The sequence below is a fragment of the Aristolochia californica genome, unplaced genomic scaffold (assembly GCF_029961685.1).
Source record: "Aristolochia californica isolate CCGP_79_NKW_82.1479 unplaced genomic scaffold, dmAriCali1.0.hap1 SCAF_6, whole genome shotgun sequence".
NCBI lineage: Eukaryota > Viridiplantae > Streptophyta > Magnoliopsida > Piperales > Aristolochiaceae > Aristolochia > Aristolochia californica.
In genome coordinates, this window is record NW_027182257.1 from 38,393,213 (window position 1) to 38,417,546 (window position 24,334).

The 24,334-nt window shown below is 37.0% G+C and overlaps 1 protein-coding gene across 1 annotated transcript; it reads left to right on the forward strand.

Moving 5' to 3' along the window:
- Positions 1 to 6,490: 6,490 nt before the first annotated feature.
- LOC137935380 (carnosic acid synthase-like) lies at positions 6,491 to 8,321 on the forward strand. Its single transcript, XM_068780037.1, has 2 exons — positions 6,491 to 7,477; positions 7,585 to 8,321. Exons 1-2 carry the CDS (start codon positions 6,491 to 6,493, stop codon positions 8,245 to 8,247), a joined length of 1,650 nt encoding a protein of 549 aa, XP_068636138.1. The 3' UTR covers positions 8,248 to 8,321.
- The last annotated feature ends 16,013 nt before the right edge of the window (positions 8,322 to 24,334 follow it).

Here is a 24,334-nt window from a genome sequence, read left to right on the forward strand (position 1 = left end):
TCTTCAATGACTTAAAAGCTTCCGTCCCTTACTCGTAGATTCATCTTCTAGAAGATGGTGATGCGGCCGATGTAGCTTTCTCTATGCTGAGAGTCGTTGAGGGTGGACACGTATTGTGTAATCTACCCATTGGGGGGTTAGTCGAAAATTTGAATTTCTTCCTCTCATACTTTAAATTCATTTCATTTGTTTATATGAATTTCATTTTTAAAGTCGGTGTTAGTATGAACAAATTCATGTACATTGGAAAATAATTTATATTGTTAATAACCCTAGCATGAAAAAATTTGAAAAAATAAGAGAATTAGTATGTTGTAATAGTATACTTAATTAAAATATAATATTTAAACCCCAAATTAGGTAAAAAAAAAATGATTACAAGTAATTTAATGTATAATTAAAATATATTAATATATTAAATAATTAAATTAGATATTATATTATTTAATGATTATTTTTTATTGTACATTAATATAATAATTATGTGAGGTAATTAACTATGTACATGATTAATTATAAAAAATAAAAAATAACGTTAAACGTTAAAATAACAGAAACTAATGATTAAACAGGAAAAATTGATCAAACCATAACTTTAACACACTATATATTTTTACATACTATTAATTAATAATATGTTTCTGTTAAATTTAAAATCATTGATTTTATTAATTAAAAAATAGGTTAATTAAACCAAAATAATTGATTTAATAATATTTTAATTATCACTATTAAATCACTAATATAATACAGTAATTAAAAAATAAATATAATGAATAAATAAAAAAATATTTTAGTAATAACAAAAGATGGATTTTTTACGTGGTATTAATTAATAATATATTTTCACAAAATTAAAAATAATTAATTCTTCAAATGCATACTGTAACTATATTTTATTTACTAGACTTAAATATCAAGTTTAATATAGTAATAAAATTTAATAAAAATAATAAATAAATAAATATACATGTAGAAGTTAGATTCAAGCGGCCTTCATAGCACAAGGATTGAGAAACAAAAGACACATTCAGAGGAAATACAAAATTTATTTTTATTCTGTGAACGACTCAAGTAGCATTTTCAACTTCTTAAACCTCTACATGGTTCCCTTGTTCCCGCAAAAAATCCAACAAATAACTTCTCTCTAACCATGTGTTTTGCCATAAAGCACATTAAATATTTTTATCTAGCCTTTTGAAATAGTTGTTGAAGCCTCAACTTGACCACTCTTTGCTTTGAAGTGCAGAAGTGGGCATCTAGAGTAGTGTCTCACAATATCTAGTGCCTGAAGTGCCTCACTTTGGTAAAGAGAAGAGAAACCCCATATTTGTTGCAACAGTCAATGGCATCTCCATCTCTGATATTTCCACCAGGCTCTGCAATCACTGCAACCCCACTCTTGCATGCTTCCTCCACTTTAAAACAAAAACTATCCATGATCTACTCTTAATATGTCTCAACTTAGAAGAGGATGCATAACGAATGTTAATTACATTGTCCAAATTTATGTCTTAAATCATGCATACTTTTGTTAACGTCTGATATATATTGTGCTTAACCAAGACTGATTAGCTCAGAGACCACATGGTCCAAACACTGAATCAATTGCTCATCAACCAACTGGTTACCAAACAAAAGTATCTCACTAGTCGTCTTTATAAACAAAGCTCCAATATGACTCATGCTTAAGGTTTACCATGTTAATATGAAATGAGGCACACAAAAACACAAAAGAATGAAGATGATGAAATCAATTGTGGATTGCTGAGGTCACCTTCCCCTTGCAGTAGGTCTTGTCTAGAGATGAACTATTTCACATAAGCAACACTAAATATTTATTGCTTCCTCAACCACATTCTTTTCTCTTGCACATGATATTGTCCATACCATGTCTTTAGCAAGACATATTCCCCTTGACCCAAAAATGGTTGAAACTTTCAAGTGGATTTTGAGATGTACAAAATATTATTAATGAATGAAGTGTCTTTTATAATGGAAGTAATTGAAATAGGGTCTTGAGAAATCCTCAAAAGCAATAAATCTTTATTGTTTAGATCAATTCTTTCTACAATCAATGCTTACTTACCAAATGGGACAAATGCATCACTAGCCAAAGCTGCTCCTTTAGCCTCTTCTCCTACCATGCTCATAGCTATTCTTAGACTCTCCAGCCGGTTTGGCTGTCCACTACCCATCCCTAGCATGCAATTATTCTACACAAAACCCAAATTACCAAATATCATGAGTTATTCATCCCTTCTTAAATTGACATTTAATAAAACTCTAAAAGTATTTGGCAAATACATCAGACAAAAGTGGAACTAAAAAAAACACCAACCTTAGCTAAAACAATGGCATTGCTCTTAACATGCTTAACACACAGCCATGCAAACTCTGCATCATGATGCACACTTTGACATGGACTCTTTTTTGAGACTACATTAATTTCAATATCTTCATGTACTAAATCATCAGAATCCTGCACCAAACCAGCCCACACCAACCAGTCTGAGTGAAATTTTTCCAGCCTCATTCTTTTTTGCCTCCAGAATCGGTAGGGTTTTTGAATTTCCACGGAGGACCTCAAGACCTTTCTCTGTATACCTGGGTGCAACCACTATCTCATAAAACATCCTTGTTTCACCATTCGTAGGGCAGCAAAATTTGGGTCAAATTGAAGTCGAATCAAAGTCGAATAGAAGAAATCGAACCAAAATATAAAAAATTGAAATCAAAATGGGGGAAATCAAAGGAAATTGAGAGGTATTTTTTGGGGAAAGAGAGTAGCGACAAGGAGAAGGGAGTGAGAGGCCGAGAGGGAGAATGAGTGCAAGAGAGAGAGAGAGAGGGAGGCCGAGAGGGAGAAGAGGGAGGGAGAAGCGAGCGAGATGCCGAGAAGGAGAGAGAGAGAGAGAGAGAGAGAGAGAGAGAGAGAGAGAGAGAGAGGATTTTCATAGCGAGAGGGAGAAGGGAGAAGGGAGAAGGGAGAAGGGAGATGGAGGCCGAGAGAGAGAGGAAAAAAATTTCGAAGGAAGAAGAGACGAGAGAAGGAGTCCGAGAGAGGGAGGGAGCGGGAGAGACCCAAAAAAAAAATTTCGATGAGGGGTCGAAGCACCGAGAGAGGGAGGGTGCGGGAGAGACCGAAAAAAATAAATCGATGAGGGTTCGATGTCAAGAGGCTGACCAATATAACCTAAAAGACTAGTCGTTTTAAGTGCAAAAAACCAACCTAATCAAAAGAGGTGGACCAGAACCACCTCTGACACCCACCCTGCCCCTTACTACTCCCCACGGTATTCGAAGGTGGGATGTGCCAGACCTGGTTCTGATACCATGTGAATGTAAGTTTCTGACGACGAACTAGACCCATCGAACTCTGGTCTTCACGGAGACAAAATACGTCGGAGAGAGGCTGACGGTATAGCCTAACAGGGAGCTGACAAGTCCTACGATTGTGGATGGAACCACCACTATCTCAAGGGACTGACGGAACACTCCAAACAAGAGAGAGTGTTGGTCTCTCTGTTTTCTCGGCAAAGACAAGGAACAAAGACGAAAAATAATTTCTCTCGTTAGAGTTTTCCCCCTTTCATTATGTATTTAAGCTTTAGGTTTTACTGTTACAAAATGACCCATGGGCCCAATACAATGCCACCCATCCCATTAAGCCTAATCTAATAACCCTATGTTCATATCCCAAATTATACAACAATTATGAACATAAATTATATCTAATATACATTTTAAGATATCATTACATCCCCCCTCAAATTGATGTTGGTGAGTAAACCAACAACAATTTGCCAACTCAAAAATTATGTCGGGATTGAGACAATGCTTTGGTGAAGATATCGACCACTTGAAGATTAGAAGAAATGTATGAAAGAGAGATTACCCGACACTCCAAAGTATAGCGGATAGAGTGACAGTCAACCTCAATATGCTTGGTGCGTTCATGGAAAACCGGATTGGCCGCAATCTGGATATCACTTGTTTTATCTGCATGAAGCGGTGTAGATGAGGGCTGAGGAAACTGGTGCTCACCAAGAAGAGCGCGGAGCCAAATAACGTCATAACACGCAGTAGACATAGAGTGATACTCGGCCTTGGTAGATGACTTGGACACCTGGTATTGTTTCTTACATTTCAGAGAAATCAATGCATCTCCTAAAAACCATACATCAGCCTATAGTAGAGCGGCGGGTATTGGGACACTTTGCCCAATCAACATCACTGTAGGCAACCAGATGTAACGCGAAACCGGTAGGAAAGAATAATCCACGAGTAGAGGAGCCGTGGAGATAGCGGATGACGCGCCGAACTGCCGCAAGATGAAGGTGCCGAGGAGATGACATAAACTGACTGACCTGATGAACAGCATGGGAGATGTCTGCGCAAGTTCTAGTCAAGTATATGAGACTCCCAATCAGTCGTTGATAGATAGTCGGATCATCAAGGAGAGTCCTTTCATCTTTCCTATATTTGACATTGAGCTCTGTAGGGGTAGCCACCGAAGATGTGTTTTCCAACCCAGCAAGAGCAATAAGATCTTCATTTTCGTATCTTTCGCACCTTTAGACGTTTTGTATATGATTATATATAGATAGATAGATATAATTTATGAAGGTTAATATAGTGTAGGCCTGTTAAAATATTCAAATACAAGTGGAGGAAGAAATGAGAAGGAGAACGCATATTCTGGAGCAAACTCATTTTTTCCACTAATATGCTTGTATAGTAAAAATATTCCCTTTACTATTTTTAAATTGACTAAGTACTTTATTTAAAAGGCAAGGACATAAGAGTAAAAAAATTTTGTTACACGCCAAATATGCGATAAATTTTCATTTACAAAGTGTCATCTAAGTATAACCTAAATTTATAAAATATTTTATAGTAATTAAATTTTCTTATATAAAATTTAAATTAAAAATATTAATATAATTTTAAAAATTAATATTAAATAAAAAATCAAATTAATGCATACTTAAACTTAAATATTTAGTTCAACTAAATTTATTAAGTTCAATAGAAAAGTACCCCAAAAAGTAAGATGCTAAATAGCGTTATATTAGTTTATTTTTATTGATAAAATATTAAATTAAATTAATATCACATTAACAAGATAATAATAGAATTTTAAAAAATAATTAAGATAAAAAAATATATAATAAAAATAATAACATAATTTTTTATTGTCAATCAAATGAAAATATTTATTAAATTCTTAATTTAAACTAATTTTTCAACATCTTTTTTATTTAATTAAATTTAAATAATTTTTTATGTAATGCTTGTCACGTTATGGTTTTTAATTTTAGTTTAAATAGTTTATAATTAATTTTCCTGCATATGGTATTAACTATTACATATTGCTAAATATTTATGAAAAAAATTATTTCTAATTGTAACATAATATTAATTATAAAACTAAATTAACGATGCGTAATTACATGATAATAACATAACATTTTTTTAAAAAATTTAATATGTATTGTTTAAGTTTCTAATCATAAAAGAAGTTAAAGTTTAAATATTTATTGTCGTAGAAGCACAAATGTGAATTTCCATAATAAATTAAAATTATTGGAAGAATATTAATATTTGATGGAAGAAATTAAGTAATTTCATTAGAGAATTATTATTTTGAAATTACTAACATACTCTTTTTATTTAATAATGTAATAAGAGTTTTATTAGAGAAAATTATTTTGAAATTTCATATTCTAAAATTATTTATTGTTGAATCTTATAAACATTTATACACAAAAATAAAATTTCAAACACAATAACACGGGGTAGTCTTTACGTACCTTGAAACTTTAGCTGATTAAGGCTGTTGTCCATGACCATCAAGTCCCATAGTACATAGAACAAGAGGGAATGACGATTACTTGAGAAACGCCTCCTAAGATAGATCCTGATGCAATAATTAAGGATTGATCTGGATATTATTCATGTTTCGGATATAGTCGGTGGAGTTCCAAGATGTGTCTTCCTCCGTAGGGCACTTGTCAACTGCTTTCTTATTAAATTGAAGTAGTTAATTATGCTACGCGATCATGTAACGTGTGACAGCCTGCGGGATTCCAGAGAAGTACATGTGATTGAGATCATGGTGTCGTTTAAGAACTCTGTTCATGAAGAACCAGACAATTTCAAGGGGAAGAAGACAAGTTCTTTTACTCCATTGACTGCTTCTAGAAGACGAAGGGCGACCACAGAAATGGCGGTCGTTCTAGAACATGGTCACTCTTATGGCAACAACCAGCTCAGCAATCGATCAATTGCCAGGAATCAGCCGAGAAGTCTTTCTAGGAACCGTCTAGTTTGGTTGAACTAACTATTTTTTTATTAAATTAAGTTTATGAGTTGGTTGTTTTGATAAAATTCCCTATTATAAAAGGAGAGGAGATGCATTCGGTTGAGTTGCAGAGTGAAGTAAAAAGCTAGCTTGAGCAACTCCTTGCAGTAGAGTCCCGAAACAATGATTTCAGAAGCATATCCTGCTACTCCCTCTCTTTCTTCAATCATCCAAGGCTGTATTCGCTGGTGGGCAGAGTCCAAAGCTTCGAATGAAGCGCCTCCGTCTCCTGCTCTTCGCAAGGTGTTCATCGCGGTGTTGGTGGTTGCTTGGACATTGGTGGTGATCACCAAGAAGTGGAGGAAGGAGAAGCTGAGGTTACCACCAGGCCCTCGGGGACTTCCATTGGTCGGCAACCTCCCTTTCCTGGACCGGAACCTCCACCAGCATCTCGCCGAGTTGGCTTCCACCTATGGGAATATCTTCAGTCTTCGGTTGGGCAGGAAGCTGTGCATAGTGGTGAGCTCGCCTGCTCTCGCCAAGGAGCTCCTCAAAGATAAAGACGCTACCTTCGCCAACCACGACGTCCCCACGGCAGCAATGGTCCTCCCTAATGGGCTCCACGGGATGGCATGGGCGCCTCATGGAATGCAGTGGCGCATGCTGCGTAAGCTGGCCGTCGGCGAGATGCTGAGCAACACCAGGCTCGAGATCTTCCGGGACGTCCGCAGAGCAGAGGTTCAGCAAATGGTGAGACGGGTTTACGATAATGCCGAGACTCCGCTTGCGATCCGCGAGATGCTCTTTGCCACCCTTTTCGACGTGCTCATGGGCATGCTGTGGGGTACCGGGACTCTCAAGGATCCTTCAATGAAAGAGAAGGGAGAAGAGTTCCGACTGGTGGTGCGGCAAATCCTCGGATCTTTCGGTCAGCTCAGTATCTCGGATTTCTTCCCTTTTCTTGCGCCATTTGATCTCGAGGGACTTGAGCGAAAGAGAAAGAAAATTGCTGATAGACTTAACCAGATCTTGGATTCCATCATTGATCTGAAAAAGGCCGAATCCGGGGAGCAGGAGAGTAAGGAATTTCTGCTGGTGCTTTTACGCATGCAAGAGAGAGGTGATTCAACCATGCCCTTAACCAGAAGCCACATAAAGGGATTGATCATGGTAACATTTCTTATCATTTCCTCTTGATTTCTGTCCTCTTTGACCTTTTCTTGTGATCAAGCTTTGAACTAAGAATTGAGGCTGATAGAAGGTGGACATGCGTGCAGGACTTGGTTATGGCAGGAATGGACACAACAGCGGTGACGTCTGAATGGGTCATGGCTGAGTTGATCAAACATCCGGAGATGATGAGAAGAGTCCAACAAGAACTGAACGAAGTGATAGGAACCGACAACGTGGTGGAAGAGAGCCACCTATCTCGATTGAGATATCTGAGCGCAGTCGTGAAGGAAGCCATGCGACTCCACCCGGCAGCCCCACTGATGCTTCCCAGAACCCCCAGCGAGACCTCGACACTGGGTGGATACTCCGTCCCCAAAGGTACCCGTGTTTTGGTGAACATGTGGGCTATTGAGAGGTACCCGGAGAACTGGGAAAACCCTTCTGAATTCAACCCAGAAAGATTCATGACAAACGATCGCAAGTGGGATTTCAGCGGGAATGATTTTCATTTCTTTCCGTTCGGTTCAGGAAGGAGGATCTGCCCAGGGGCCCCGTTCGCTGATCGGATGCTAATGTATGGACTTGCAACGCTGCTGCATTCATTTAATTGGCGATTGCCAGATGGCGCAGAGCTTGACCTTGCTGAAAAGTTTGGGATGGTTCTGAGGAAGGCAGACCCACTTGTTCTCGTCCCAACCCCAAGATTATCTAAGGCGGCACTTTCATCGTCTCTTTCTTCAAATTTCAAGGACAACATTTTTACCTAAGTTGAAAGATTGTTGAGGAGTGAAAAATGTGTGGAAGGTTAGCTTGACATATGTGACATATTTTGTTCGATAAACTATAATAAAAAAGAAGGCTTTTTGTATGGAAGGTTGACAATATTTATCCTTTCTGACGTGAATCTGGATATCGAAAGATGCCGCAGAAAAAAACATATGGCATCTCAATGTTTAGACTGTGACAGTTTGGCATCATATATGTCATAAAACTCCGACTGGACCAGCTGGTTGATCCCAGTTTACCCAGATCAGATCCTTTGTTTGGATTGAATATAACAAAGGTCTGAAACTAGGTAAAAACCTGGTTGATTCAACGGGCAGGCCGGTTAACCAGGCGAGGTCCACAGGGACGCAAGCTGGGAGAGAGTTTTCCTTCCCACGATGCCGACTTGCAAAGGGGAGGAATTCTCGAGTGTCACAACTCTCCTCTCCCTGTTCCGTGCGAGAGGAGGAATTCTCCTCTTAATTTTACTTTCTATTTAATGTCAGAGGAGGAAATCCTCTGATTTATCCTCCGAGTCTTGTAATCAATGTATTCATTTGTGTATAAAATGAGATGTAAAATGTAAAGATTGAATTTTTGAATATACAATACCGAATTTGTGACATGGTATCAGAGCGGGAGCCTCTTTTTTCTCTCCTTCCCATCGCTGATGCAGTTGTCGTCGGTGTGAACAGAAACCGTCTGTCGTCGTCGTGAAGAACCGAAAGTCGCCGACGACTGCAGCTGAGCCATCGCTTGGCCTTTCGGCAACCTGCAGCAACCAGAAATCCACCTCGCCCGTAGCCAGAAAACCGCGCCCATCGCCAGAAATCCTCGTCGACGCCGCAGCCTACCACATTTTTCCGTCGCCGCAGCCGTCCCGTCCCGTCCTGCTGTTCAGAACTAGCGTCAGGGACGATGACGGTTGAGAAATCTTACTTCGAAGCTCAAAAGTAAGGCTCGAAGCTGAGCGACCCGGACCGGACTTAGCCTAGTCAACCCAACGAATCTCGAACCCCTGGTAGTCCTGGATATTTGAATAGTGATTTTCTTCAACCTCCTTAGACAGATCCCATATTTCATTGATGGCGCACACACAATGCTATTGTCAAAGGATGATTGATTAATTTCATGGACTCTTCCCTAATTAGCAACTTTATTCATGTTCCAACAATCAAGATGGTCTGGAATGCCATTGCTACTATGTATTTTGATGACAATGACACCTCCCAGGTGTATGATCTCCGGTGACGTGTGACACGTCTCAAACAGACTGGTGGTTATCTTGAAACATTCTATAATGATCTCCAGGGTTTCTGGCGTAAAATAGACTTCCGTCAATCAAATCCAATGGAGTCCTCAACCAATATACAACAGTATAATACCTTGATTCAAGAACAGCGGGTATATGTGTTCTTAGATGGTGTCGATGATCGCCTAGACTATATCTGAAGTATTGTTCTCCTGATACAACATTCCCAACCATTGACCAAGCCTACGCTCATGTCAACAGAGACGTTATTCGTCAATCAATGATGACAACTGGTAGCTTCGATGATATACCAGGAGTAGTTTTGGCATCCAAAAACATCAAATATGAATCATACCCTCCGTCAAACTCTGGGTCTATCTCTCTTCATGGTGGCAAATCTGGTTCCAACTCCTAATCATGATGGAACTAGATGCTCTCACTGTGGGAATGCGAAGCATACCTATGAGACCTGCTTCAAGCTACACGGGTACCTTGATTGGTGGCACGAACTCCAGGTTAGAAAGGGTCAGGATGTAGGTGGAAATAATGAAGGCACGGGCAAGGCTGTAGTGGCTGCAAAAGAGCCACATCTTTCCCTTATTCCAGCCAACCATTCAAATTCTACTCAAGGTCATGTTCTCATTGGATGTAATAGAGAGGTTGATTGTAGAACTTGGATACTTGATTCTGGAGCAACGGGCCATATGACATTTGATGCGAATGATTTTTCTCAGACCTCTCCTCCCCGACGAGCTACCATTTCCAATTATATGAAAGATTTCAATATGGGCTGAACTTATCACATGCGCCACCCGAGTAACCTCAAAGTGAAATAAATTTGGCTATGGCACCATCGATTAGGTCATTCTTCATTTGGTTATCTGAAACATATGTTTTCTAATTTATTTTTGGATTTTTCAATTATGGACTTTAACTGTGAAACTTGCATTCTAGCTAAAAGTCATCGAGTCAATTATCCTTTAAGTATGAATACGAGTAAGGTCCCTTTTGCTTTGATTCACTCTAATGTGTGGAGTCCTTGCCCTAAATCTATTATGTTTGGTTTTTGTTGGTTTGTGATATTTATTGATGATTACACTTGCATGACTTGGATTTACTTGTTGAAACATAAGGATAAGATCTTCTATAAATTTCAATCATTTCATAAAATGATTCAAACTCAGTTCTCTGCTAGGAGTGGAGAATATGTGAATCAACAATTCCATGATTATTTCCAACATCATGGACTGATTCATGAAACCTTAAGCCCCCAGACTCCTTAGCAAAATGGTATTGCAGAGCAAAAAAATCGTCATATACTTGAAACGGCTTGAGCTCTTTTACTTGGAACTCACATGCCTAACCACCATTGGACTAATGTTGTTGCTACGACAGTCCATCTTATTAACCGCATGCCCTCCAAAGTGCTTGGGTTTAAGACTCCCCTACAAGTTCTGTCAACCTATGTTTAATTACCCCCGGTGTTGATGCTTCCACTTTGAATTTTGGCTACATTATGTTTGTTAATCTTAAAAAAAAAAACACACAAAACTTGGTTCTTGTGCCATTCAATCCATTTTTTTAGGTTACCAATGCTACTATCCAACTACTCGGCGCACATATGTGACTATGGATGTCACATTCCTGGAATCCGATACTTTCTATTTTTTAGTCGTATCCAATTCTTCTCTTCAGGGGGAGACGCTAGAAGAACAACTGAATTGGTTGACATTTGACTGGTTCAAGGACACTAATACAACGACATCTTTGAAAGTTGAAGTAGTTGAACCTAATCCAAAGCCGACATCTCCGGAAGTTGAAGCAACCGTACCCATCCTTTCCTCAGTATCCAATGACCCATCTCCTGAGAATATCTGTTAGGTAAGTACTCCTACCACACCTCAAAATTCTAGTGATGCAGATACTTTGGTCAGTGGCTATGAATTACTTGTCAAACATAATCAAGGCAAACCACATAACAAATGTTCTCCTGAAATTAAGGAACAAATATCAAGATATTCGATTGCCAATTATGTATCTACGAAAGAACTGTTTGAATCGCTCAAGAATATTGTAAGTGAACTCTCCTCACACCATATACCCACAAGTGTTGATGAAGCTCTGAAAGACCTTAGGTGGGTTCAAGCTATGAAGGAAGAAATGAAGGCATTGATGAAAAATGAGACATGGAGTTTTGTTTTGTTACCAGAAGGTAAAAAAACAGTGAGGTGTAAATGTGTATTTTCCATCAAGTACAAATTTGATTGATCAATTAAATGGTACAAGGCAAGGCTAGTAGCAAAAGATACACACAGACATATGACAGAGACTATCTAGTGACATTCTCATTAGTGGCCAAATTAAGTACTGTTAGGGTGTTGCTATCTCTTGCAAGTAACCTTAATTGGCCATTACACCAACTTGACGTTAAAAATATTTTTCTCTATAGAGATCTTAAAGAATAAATTTACATGGATGTTCCTCTGGGATATATGGCAAATTTGGAAGCGAGGGTGGTGTGCAAGCTACAACGAACAATATATGGCTTGAAGCAATTTCTTAGAGCATGGTTTGGGCAATTGAGCCTGGCAATGAGGAAATATGGTTTTCATCAAAGTAACTCAGATCATACGATATTTTTAAAGCATCAACGGAGTAAGGTATCAACTTTAATAGTTTATATAGACGATGTGATTATTACAGGAGATGATCCAAAAGAAATAACAAGACTTCAAGAGTAACAAGCAACATAATTTGAGATGAAAAATATGGGAGGACTCTAATATTTTTTGGGAATTGAAGTTGCTAGATCTAAGCAAGGCTTATTCCTTTCCCCAAGAAATTAAATCCTAGATTTATTATCTGAAGTTGGACTACTGGAGTGTAAAATTGTAGATACCCCAATAATCCAAAATCATGAACTTGGAGAATACCCAAACCAAGTGCCAACAAATAATGAAGGTACTAGAGGTTGGTTGGGAAACTTATTTATCTCTCCCATACATGACCGAACATTGCCAATGTAGTAATTGTAGTAAGCTAATTCATGCGTTGTCCAAGTGAAGATCATATGAATGTTGTGAATTAAATTCTTTGGTACCTAAAATCTTCCCCTGGGAAAGGACATATGCTCTCAAGAAAAAAATCACCTAAGGGATGAAGGCTATACAGATGCCAACTGGGTAGGGAATATTTCAAACAGAAGATTCACCTTATGCTATTTTATATTTATTGGAGGGAACCTAGTTACATGGAGAAGTAAGAAACAAAAGGTGGTCGCATTATCAAGTTCTGAAGCCGAGTTTCGTGAGATGGCTAAGGGTCTTTGTGAGCTTCTCTGGCTTCGAAGATTATTAATCGACATTGGCTTTGCCCCAAGCCATGCGATGAACTTATTCTGTGATAACTAGGCGTCTATTGATATTTCGCATAATCCGGTTCAGCATGATCAGACTAATCATGTGGAAGTAAATCGATACTTCATCAAGCAAAACCTTGAGGCCAAGATAATGCGATTTCCATTTGTTAAATCTGATGACCAGTTGGCAGACATACTTAAAAAAGTGGTATATAGCAAGAACTTCTACAACTCACTTGGCAAGTTGAGTATGAGAGTTCTATATGCACCAACTTGAGGGGGACTGTTGGCATGAGTTGTCTCTAGATAAATTAGAGGTGGAAATCCTCTAAGAGATTTCAGGAGGAAATCTTGTATACAATGTATTCCTTTGTGTATAAGGATGTAAAATGTAAAGATTGAATTTTTGAATATATGATACCGAATTTGTGACATTTAACACTCTCGAACATGCTTTTTTATTCATGCCTTTTTATTAAGTACTTTTTCATTCTCTCAATTTAATTTTTTTGATTCGTAAGTTTTCCACTTCTCAATTTGTATCATACGATTGTTCATGCAATTGGTCCTCTAGGAAGTTTGCTTAATCACAGGACACATGATTTTTATTTCGTAACAAAAGATGCCCTTTTGTAAATCCTCAAAACCTTTCAGATTCAGACACAACTCTTCGTCTGAGGGGTTGATGTGCCCTTCTCTCTCTTCTGCTCTCCAAAACTGGTTGTCTATACCCCTCTCCTTTCTGCAAACACCATCTTCTTCATAGCAAACAATCATGGTCATGATTTTGTAGACCAGCGAGGGGTAGCCTTTCGAAGTAGAAAAGGAAGTACCCTTCCAGTCAAAGACCATCATGAACATGGTCCAAAAAAAAAAACCAAAGGCGATAATCACGTCCAAGTTCCCGATGTGATGAGCAACTTCCTAAAGATGGTGATGGAGTTTAGTGAAAAGCGTTTGTAATTCGGGAGACAGATCGAAGAAGATGATGCGGGTTCAAAGGAAGAGCTCAAGGTATGGGAATAGGGGTGGCATCGAACAGAGCCGGTTCGCGAGCGGCTCAAGCTCCGCTCGGTTTCAGTTTGATTTGATTGGATATTTCTGGATCTCGGTTCGAGATCCAGATGAGGCTCGTTTAAGTTAACGAGCTGAGCTCGACCGAACCATGAGTCGATTTGAAAACTCGCGAGCCGGGAGCGGGACGGGATGTCTTTGAGTTTCGACTCGCACCGATTCACCCCATCCAAGTAAGTACTGTTTTTCATCCTTCTATCTAGAGTTTTATAAGCCCTCCTATCATGTGATTCTCTTCTTGTTACCTATGTGGGACTAATAAGCCTCTAGTGAAGAGGGGAAGGAAAAAAGAAAAGGAAAAGAAAGGGGATAAAGAAAAAATAAGGGAAGAAAAAAGGAAAAAATGAGAGAAAAAGAAAAAAAAGAAAATGAAAAAAATGGAGGAAAGGGAAAAAGGAAAATAAAAATAAATAAGAGTTGAAGGACAGAAGGAAAAGGAAACAAATACTAAAAAGAGAAGAAGAGTGAAGGAAAAAATAAAAAAATAAAATATATATTTAAAATTTTAAAATGAATTAAAATTATAATTAATTGAAAATGAGGAAATAAATATAAACTATTTTATAAAAATATAAATAAAAAATAGGGGAAGAGAAAAAGGAAACAATGGGAGAATAAGGAAAAAAGGAAAATGAAAAAAAAAGGAGGAGAGGGAAAAGGAAAAGAAAAATAAATAAGAGTTAAAAGACAAAAGGAAAAGGAAACAAATAGCAAGAAGACAAAAAAAGTGAAGGAAAAAAATTAAAATATATATTTAAAAATTTTAAATGAATTAAAATTATAATTAAAGTGAAAATGAGGAAAATAAATATAAACCATTTTATAAAAAATATAAATAAAAAATAGAGGAAAAATGAAAAATGGGAGAATAAGGAAAAAATGGAAAATGGAAAAAATGGAGGAGAGGTAAAAAGGAAAAGAAAAATAAATAAGAGTTGAAAGACAAAAGGAAAAGGAAACAAATAGAAAGAAGCAGAAAATATTGAAGGAAAAAATTAAAATTTATATTTAAAATTTTAAAATGAATTAAAATCATAATTAAAGTGAAAAATGAGGAAAATTAATATAAACTATTTTATAAAAAAATATTTTTATACATGAGAAACATTTTGTTACTATTTTCTTGTACAATTGGGCCATGTACTTAAATCTTGTTTTCAGTTTGAAAGTTTCTTTTGTTCATAACTTAGAGTGTATTTCAAGTCTTTGTGAGGGCCCAATAGGTCAAGGAGATGAACTTGATCCTATTAATTGAGACTCAATCAGTAATATGGATTGTCAAGTAAATAAGACTCATCCAGAATACCCTTTCAATTTAATTGACCCATTACAAAGATTAGTTTCATGACATACAAAATAATTTGTAGTATTGGTAATAAAAATTTATTAAAAATGAAGCCATTTTAATATTTTTTTTTTTAAGAAATGTTGAAAAGATATTTTTAGTAGAAATATGTTTCCAGGGACTATTAGTGCCTCATGTTTTTTGGAAACATTTTTCTAATCGAAAATTCTTATTAAAAAGTATTATAATTTTCTAGGTAAGATTTTCTTGCCAAGATGAGCAAGAAAACTGTATAGAAATTTTTTGAATAAGTATTTGGCAGTTGATGTTGTAATACTTTTAGCATGAGGCAATTTTTATAGCAATTTTTTGTTTGACATTTGATTTGATTAAAAATTTATCAATAAGTATAGTAATATATTAGATTGATTATTAATTTTTATTTATTTCCCTAGAAGAGGCAATAAGGTCCATTTAACTTTCTTAAGAAAATTTTAAATATTTCTTGTAATTTTATAGTAAGTCACTAATAGGATTTTATTTAAAAGTTTTTTTTGGAAATATGTATCCTAGTTCTAGCTTTTCCTAGAATATAAATTTTCAACTAGGGGCACTAAGGAGGCCATAGTAAATTTATGGCCAAATTGAAAAATTATAAAATAAGCTAGATAGTATTTGGGGTAAAAAAAATTAATATTGGTGTGATGTAATCCATTATCAAGATTCAATCCCGAACCTCCCCTATCATTCTTTTTTTTTTAAATGTATGCATAATTTTATATATAATTTATTTGACATGTATTTTATCCAGAGTATTAAATGTAGGTTGAAGCTCGAGCTCGAGCTCGAACTCGGTTAAAATTATTAGGCTCAAGCTTGATTACAATTTTAGGCTCGAGGCTAGGCTCGACTTGAGCTCGAGTTCAAAATATTTAAATCAAGCTCGTCTTGAACATAGGCAGGTTCGGACTTGGCTCGATTCGATGCCACTCCAAGTTTAGACTATTTTATGGAGTGTATGGAGTGTATAGACAATTTTATGGTGTGTTTATGGAGTGCATAGACAATTTTATGAAGTGTTTATGGAGTGTATAAACAATTTTATGGAGTGTTTATGGACTGCATAGACAATTTTATGCAGGTATTATGTACATAGATTATGCCCAATTTTAAGTAGAGGTCATGCCCAAATTTATGTAAAATGTATGTATAATTTTATATACAATTTATTTGACATGTAATTTTTGAAAGTTTTAAATGTATGTTGGAGCTCGCACTCGAGACATGTATTTTTTGAAAAGTTTGAAATGAACGTTGAAGCTCGAGCTTGGCTTGAACTCAGTTAAAATTATTGGGCTCGAGCTTGATAACAATTTTAGGCTCGAGGCTGGGCTCGGCTCAAGCTCGAGTTCAAAATATTTAAATCAAGTTCAGCTCGAACATAGGAAGGTTCAGGCTCGGGTCAATGCCACCCCTACCTGGGAACAAAGGGGAAGTGAGTGGTGCGAGTTGGCGACCTTTCTCCCACGACAAAAAAGGGAAGGGGTTGGCTACCCTTTCCGAATCCGATTTTTCCATTTAAAAAAAATATATATGAATTAAAAACCAGAATTGGGCACCCTCGATTCCAGCAATTAAAACACAACCTTGATGCTGGAAAAAAAAATTAAAATTAGGCCACAGAAACACACTGACCTTGAGTTCTCATTGAGAAACATATACGAATTGAAATTCTTCCAAACAAAGCCTTCAAACCGTAACTTAGGGTTTTATAGACATGAAGAGATAACACAAGTCTTATCAAGGGAAGATAAAACCAGGCATTTTGAGGGACTTCTAAAATTCATAAAACTTAATTTTTGGCATAAATTTTACAGCCAAATACCCTAGAAACAACTACTTAACCAAAAAATGAAATTTCATCCACACCAAGAGCATTAAGAGCCTGATTTTTCAAATGAGACAAGTATGGGTTCAAAACCGAATTTGAAGCAAACTAAATGTGATTTTTGATGACCTGAGACGTGGATAGCAGGAATAAATACACTTATAAAGTTTTTCTCTTCTTAAATTCAAAAAACAACACCTTTTTTAAAAAAATAGCTCTTTTTCCTCTCTACTCGATGTGAAATTGTCTCCTTTGTTTTACTTAACACTTTTGACCAGATTTGAATCACAACTCTAGAATTTCTGCTATGACACTATGATAGATTCTAGGGTTTCATTCTTATAAGGTTTATGGTTTGAGAGAAGAAGGTATAAAAAAGAAGAAGAGAAGAGAGAAAGTGAGAAAAGCAGAAGCTCTTGAGGCGAGAGAGTGATAGAACGAGAGGAAAAACTTGAGCATGTGTAGTGCCCTCCCTCTGGCTTCTTATTTATTGTTTGTCGGGTTTAAACCCTAATACATGACTTAAAGAAAGAAATTGAGTTATTACAAAATTTTATCCCATGTCACTTACTCAATTACAGATACTACCACTATCTCTTGTAACACATTGGTCCTCGTGTGGGTAACATTAAAATTAGCCTTAGAAGGAATGTGATGCAGATGCCAAATGGCCATCCTGAACTTATTGAATCAACTCTAACATACAAAATACCTTGGAAGTGGATTAGCAATTTGTAGAGAAGATTGTGAATTATTATGTGTTACTTATGTATTTGTTGTTTATGTTATTACATTGTCCTAAGCTTCGATTGTAAAATTAATTTTACATATTGATTATCCAAAAGCATAGACACACATTAACATTATTAAAAATGAGTTGAAAAATCAACAAAATGTTGGGAGAAATAATACTCTCCCACTTTGTGTGAATCTGTTGAGAAGTAATTTAATAAAGAAAAACCACACACACACAAAGAGCCAAGAATTTTTACGTGAAAAACCCTTCAAAGCAAAGGGAAAACGCTACAGGACCTAGTCCAGTTAAAACTTCCACTATCTACAATGATGTGTACACAAATTTTCTCTTTAGATAACACTAGAGGCATACAATCAATAATAATCTCAAGAAAAACATTTCTTGGCAACCAAACAGTGTGATAGAAGAAACTTCACCTAAGAAGACGTGGTTTTGTTCAGGCTATAGACACCAAAAATACTGCTCTAAATCCAATCTCCAGTAGTGAACGTGTCTACAAAATTTCAGCTCGATCGGACCATAGACGACACCGATCAGAACGTTTGACGGAAACTGTATGGTCTGCTCTGTTTTGACTGCTTCCTTTTTTTTCTTCTTCTTATCCTTCTCTCACACGTTCTTTTATTTTTATAATGACAACAACACTTAGGTTTTTGGTACACTTAATAGAAGTTGGGCCTAATCCCTCTCTCCATGTGGGCTTAATGGACCCACATGGGCCATCCTCTATATAGGAGGGAACCCACACAACAAATCTCTCCCTTCCTGACTATGTGAGGGGACTCACCATACCTGCTGTTGCTTTGTATACTTCAAGTTTTTGCATAGGTAGTGGTTTTGTCATCATATCTGACCCATTCTCATCAATATGGATTTTTCTATCTGTAACAACTTCATATCCAATGCATTACGAATCTAGTGATACCTCACATCAATATGCTTGGATTTTGAATGAAAGGTTGAGTTTTTACTGAGATGGATGGCACTCTGAGTGTCACAATAGAGAGTATACTTCTCTTGTTTCTGACCAAGTTCATCTAAGAACTTCTTCATCCATATCAACTCTTTTCTTGCTTCAGTTATGGCAATATACTCAACTTCTGTGGTAGACAAAGCAACACATATCTGAAGTTTGGACTGCCAGGACATAGCTCCCCCTGAATAAGTAATCAAGAACCCTGAAGTGGACTTTTCGAAATCAATGTCACCAGCCATATCTGCATCTGTAAACCCTTCAAGTAAAGGTTTACCATTTCCAAAGCACAAGCATACCTTGGAAGTACCTCAGAGGTATCTCAAAATCCACTGAACTGCATTCCAATGTTCTTTTGCTAGAATTGAGAGGAAGCGACTGACTACTCCAAATGCATGAGCTATATCTGGCCTCGTGTATACCATTGCGTACATTAGACTACTCATTACTGAGGCATATGAGACTCTTGCCATATCTTCCTTCTCTCTATTTGTAGAAGGACTTTGCTTCGTGCTCAACTTAAAATGTGTAGCAAGAGGAGAGCTAACTGTCAAAGCTTTATTCATATTGAATCTGAAGAGTACTTTTTCAATATATCGCTCATGTAACACACACAACTTTTTCTCTTTTCTATCTCGATAAATTTGGATACCTAGAATTTGCCTTGTTGCCCCCGAGTCCTTCATAGCAAAGGACAATTTTAATTGCTTCTTCAAATTTTTAATTTTTGAAGAATTCCTGCCAACAATCAACATGTCATCAACATAAAGCAGTAATATTATGAAGTCATCATCACAAAAATTTTGCACAAATACACTATGGTCAGAGGTGGTCTTCTTGTAGCTTTGCTCTTCCATAATTGACTAAAATTTCTTATACCATTGTCTGGACACCTGCTTTAGACCATATAAAATTTTATTTAGACAACACAGACAATCTTCTTTTCATTTTACCCTTAAACCCTCTGGTTGCTCCATATAAATCTCTTCATCTAAACCACCATGTAGGAAGACAGTTTTCACATCCATTTGTTCAATTTCGAAATCTAGGCTAGCTGCTTAACCAAGAACCACACGGATGGAGGACATCTTCACAACTGGAGAGAAGATATCATCAAAGTCGATACCTTTTCGTTGACTAAATCCCTTATCAACCAATCTAGCTTTGTTTCGTGGTTGGGAAGTGGCTTCATCTTGCTTCAATCTATAAATTCACTTGTTCTTGAAAACTTTTTTGCCTTTGGGCAACTCTACCAGTTCAAAAGTGTGATTGTCATGCAATAACTGCATCTCAGCCTGCAGGGCATCAACCCATTCTGCCTTATGTTTATCTTTCATGGCTTCTGCATAACACTCGGGCTCTCCCCCATCAGTCATTAACACATACTCATCTGTAGAATACCGAGTGGAAGGATGTCGGTCTCTGATAGACCTCTTGAGTGGAACATTTGGTAACAACTTTGATTCTGGAAACTGATCAAGGGTCTCATTCTGTAAGGGAGCATCTGCATCACTTGGACTCTGTTGGTCATCTTGAGTAGCATGTTCAACCTGTACTGGCAAATCGATCAATGACACCAGCTCCAAGTCAATTGAACCATCATTGCATCGTATCACTACTTTATCTATCTTCTCAATATCTTGTATGGTTTGATCTTTAATAAACACAACGTTGCGGCTTCTCACTAGTTTCTTATCAACTTGATCATATAATTTGTACCCAAACTCATTCAGGCAATAACCTAGAAAGATACACTGTCGGGTCTTCACATCGAGCTTAGACCTCTCATTCTTTGGAATATGCACAAATGCTTTGCAACCAAAGGCACATAAGTGATCATAGGTAACATCCTTACCAGTCCAAACTCTGTCTGGTGCATCAAACTGAAGTGGAACACATGGTGTCATATTAAGACCATGTACAACTGTATTCAAAGCTTCACCCCAAAAAGATCCAGGCAATTGTGCCTGTGAAAGCAAACATCTCACTCTCTCAATCAGTGTTTTATTCATCCTTTCAGCTAATCCATTCAACTGAGGAGTCTTCAGAGGTATCTTTTGATGCCGAATACCTTGTTGTCTACAATAATCATCAAATGGGCCTGAATACTCTCCCCTGTTATCAGTTCAGATACACTTCAGCTTTTATCCAATCTGACATTTTAAGTTGATCGATTAATAAAAACTCCCACTAGTAGTGGATTAAAAGTATGATCAATCAATAACCTTACAATGACCGATCATGCTTGATGTCCCTAATTGGTAAAGTTCTATATCATAGAATAGTTATTGAGATTGGTCGATCAATCAACATGAATTTGCATTGCATGGGTAGTATTGATCGATTCGTCCAAATGGGTTGATTGATCATGCTTTATAGTACAGTTTGGCCATGTTTTGGATGATCGACCAATCGACCTTGGTTGATCGATCATGCTTTATATTTGGGGTTGTACAATTCTGGTCGATCAATCATTGGCAGATGTTGATCGATCATTCTAGTGCCAATTCACTATGTGGAATGTTAAAACATAGGAATTAATGATCCTTAGTGATTGTAACATGAATTAAATGTGTAACTATTTTTAAAAACATGTGTCAATGCAAGGTATGTTTTTAAACTCCAAATTTGCATTGTACCTCAAGTTTTGGAAGAAGTTGATTGCTCTCTTATATTGGCTGAATTTTTTACTTAACTCAATGATTCCTAAACTCTAGTCTTCAGTTTTTCTTCATCTTCTGAGGATGCTTGTTTAAGAGTTCTTTGTATCGATTCAATGCTTTAGACTTTGAAATTAATGTCTCTTGAAGAAAATGTATCTAAAATACTAAATTTGAAATTGTCAGCCCAAATAAATTTTATTATCAATAGAATCAAGAAGGTAGTCAACGCTCAGTTAACACTATCATTGCCCTAGGGCCAATAGCCCCTTGTCCAAAACCATTTATCAACCGGTTGTCCCTCTCCAACTCTATTCCCACTTTTAGAGAAAACTGTCAAATTTAAGTTTTATATTGTTGAAGCCATCTCGAATAGCAAGTTTAAAGGTACTAGGAAATTAGTTCATGCTTGGATTATCACAGGCATGATTTTGGAGTGAGTTTGAGATTGAGGGATTTTAGGCTGATAGATATCACTGCATCGTATGGTTCATAAACTTCTCTACATCCATAGTGCAATCCCTTAAACGACTTCTGCATCGTCTCAAGGGTTATAATTATATTTTGGACATATATCAGCAAATTATAGCGGCACCCTAAGTCATTGGGACATTATTATATCAATTATACCTTAAGTAACGACTTGTCATCTCTGGGCCATTCCATTTGTATATGCACCAACTTGTCATAATAAAGATTATTTTTTCTCACTAACAAAAGAAAGATAATGTGAGACAAGATAGAGAAGATGATTGAAAGAAGAATAATAAATAATAAACGTTACATCTTATGTTCACACTCCCCACATGCCCTCGTCATATAAACAAAAGTTACATATTCTATCTCATCTAATACTCGAAAAGGTCACTAGTTGACATAAGAAGAAATATAATGTGCGATGCCGGGAAGTGAACTAATGAGTAGAAAAAGTTGAGGACAATTGGGTTCTTGTTATTATGAGTTCCCAAATATTAAATTTGATTTATTCTCCTTAAGGCACTTTCTTCGTCAAGGATATCGCGTTTTTTTGGGAACTCGAACTGGTTCGATCAAAAACTCGAACTTGTTCGATCCAAAAACCTGAATTTGGGTTTCTAATTTTATCCCACAAGGACTGGTCTTCCCAATCCCAACGTGGACCCGTCTCACATACAAGACAGAGATATAAAACGGGGTTGAGATGGGTTAGGCTTATGAGAACGGACCATAGGTCGAGTTTAAGTCGGGCTTATAGGAACTGGGTGGGGACGGTGTTAGAAGGATGGAGATCTAGTTAGAGTCAAGTTTGGCGATTCGAATTTTTTTGAGTTTAGGTTTCAGGGTTGTGGATTGAGGGTCTTCTCTTTCTCCCTTCTCCCTCCCTCTATTGCAGAACCTTCGGCGAAGCGACGTCTCCAGCGCATCAATGCTTCCCCGTGCCCCCCCATTCTCTAGGGCAGCCTCCATCGCAGTGCCGTGAGGAAGAGCACGCATTGTTGTAGACCCCCCACCTATTCTCTAGGGCAGCCTCCATCGCAGTGACGTGAGGAAGAGCACACATTGTCGTAGACCCCCCACCTATTCTCTAGGGCAGCCTCCATAACGCCGCGAGGAAGAGCACGCATTGTTGTCAATTTAATTTTTCCTAAGTTAGGAAAAATTAAACCTGCACTGGTTTTGCCCGAGAGTCTTGGATCGGACACACTCGAGTTCAGCCGAGTTAATTCGGATCAACTCGGTTAAAAAAAAGGGATATTGCAAGCTGTGATCAACAATATTTTTATTTATTCATTTTATTAATTTTTTAATTACTGTATTATATTAGTAATTTAATAGTGATAATTAAAATATTATTAAATCAAATATTTGATCAATTATTTTGGTTTAATTAACCTATTTTTATAATTTTGGTCTAATTTAATTAATTAGTATATTAATATATTTTAATTATATATTAAATTACTTATTAGTATAGTATAATTTGGGGTTTAGGTATTATATTTTAATTACGTATATTATTACAAGGTATTCGTTCTTTTGTATTTTATATTTTTTTTATTCATGAGAACTAACAATTGAAACTATTTTTCAGTGTATGTAAACTCGTCTACACTAATACAAAATTTGGAGATAATTTTATGTAAATAATTTAAATAAATTTAAAATTGAATTTAAAATTAAAGTTAATGTGCCAATTATAAGTCGGTGGACGTTTATATAAAGCATTAATCCGATGCGTCTGGCAAAGTGAAATCCACCGAACCAACATACGGCACTCTGAAATTGAGGTTGACTTTTGCGCTTGCTTCTGCCTACCTGACTCTAGAAACGGAGACGACAATTGCAGAGAAAATCGGTGGCGTGTATTATTCAAATTCGACTAGGCGATCTTGAAGATACGTGAACGTCGATTTCAGACAGAAATGTCAAGAGGAGTGAATGCTAGCCCTGCAAGTGTAATGAATGACGGCCAAACAGCCCTTCCCAAGTAACTCAATTCAATGCTGACACCGCCACCGTGGGCGGTCAGTGTCTCAGGTCACTTGTCTTCGCATTGTGAGAGGAGTTAACATACCTCAGCAACAACGTGGGACAACCTGCGGGATTCCAGAGAAGTACATGGGATTGAGGTCACGGTGCCGTTTACGAACTCTTTTCGTGAAGAAACCGACAATTTTATGTGCGGCCACAGCGATGGCGGTCTCCACTGGCGGTGCTTCTAGAACATGGCCACTCTTGTGGCAACAATTAGTTCAGTCATCGAACAATTTCCAGGCATCAACCGAGAGGTCTTCTAGAAACTGTCTAGTTTGGGTTCACTAATTACTATTATTAAATATAGGGGGTTAATCAACGTGACTAG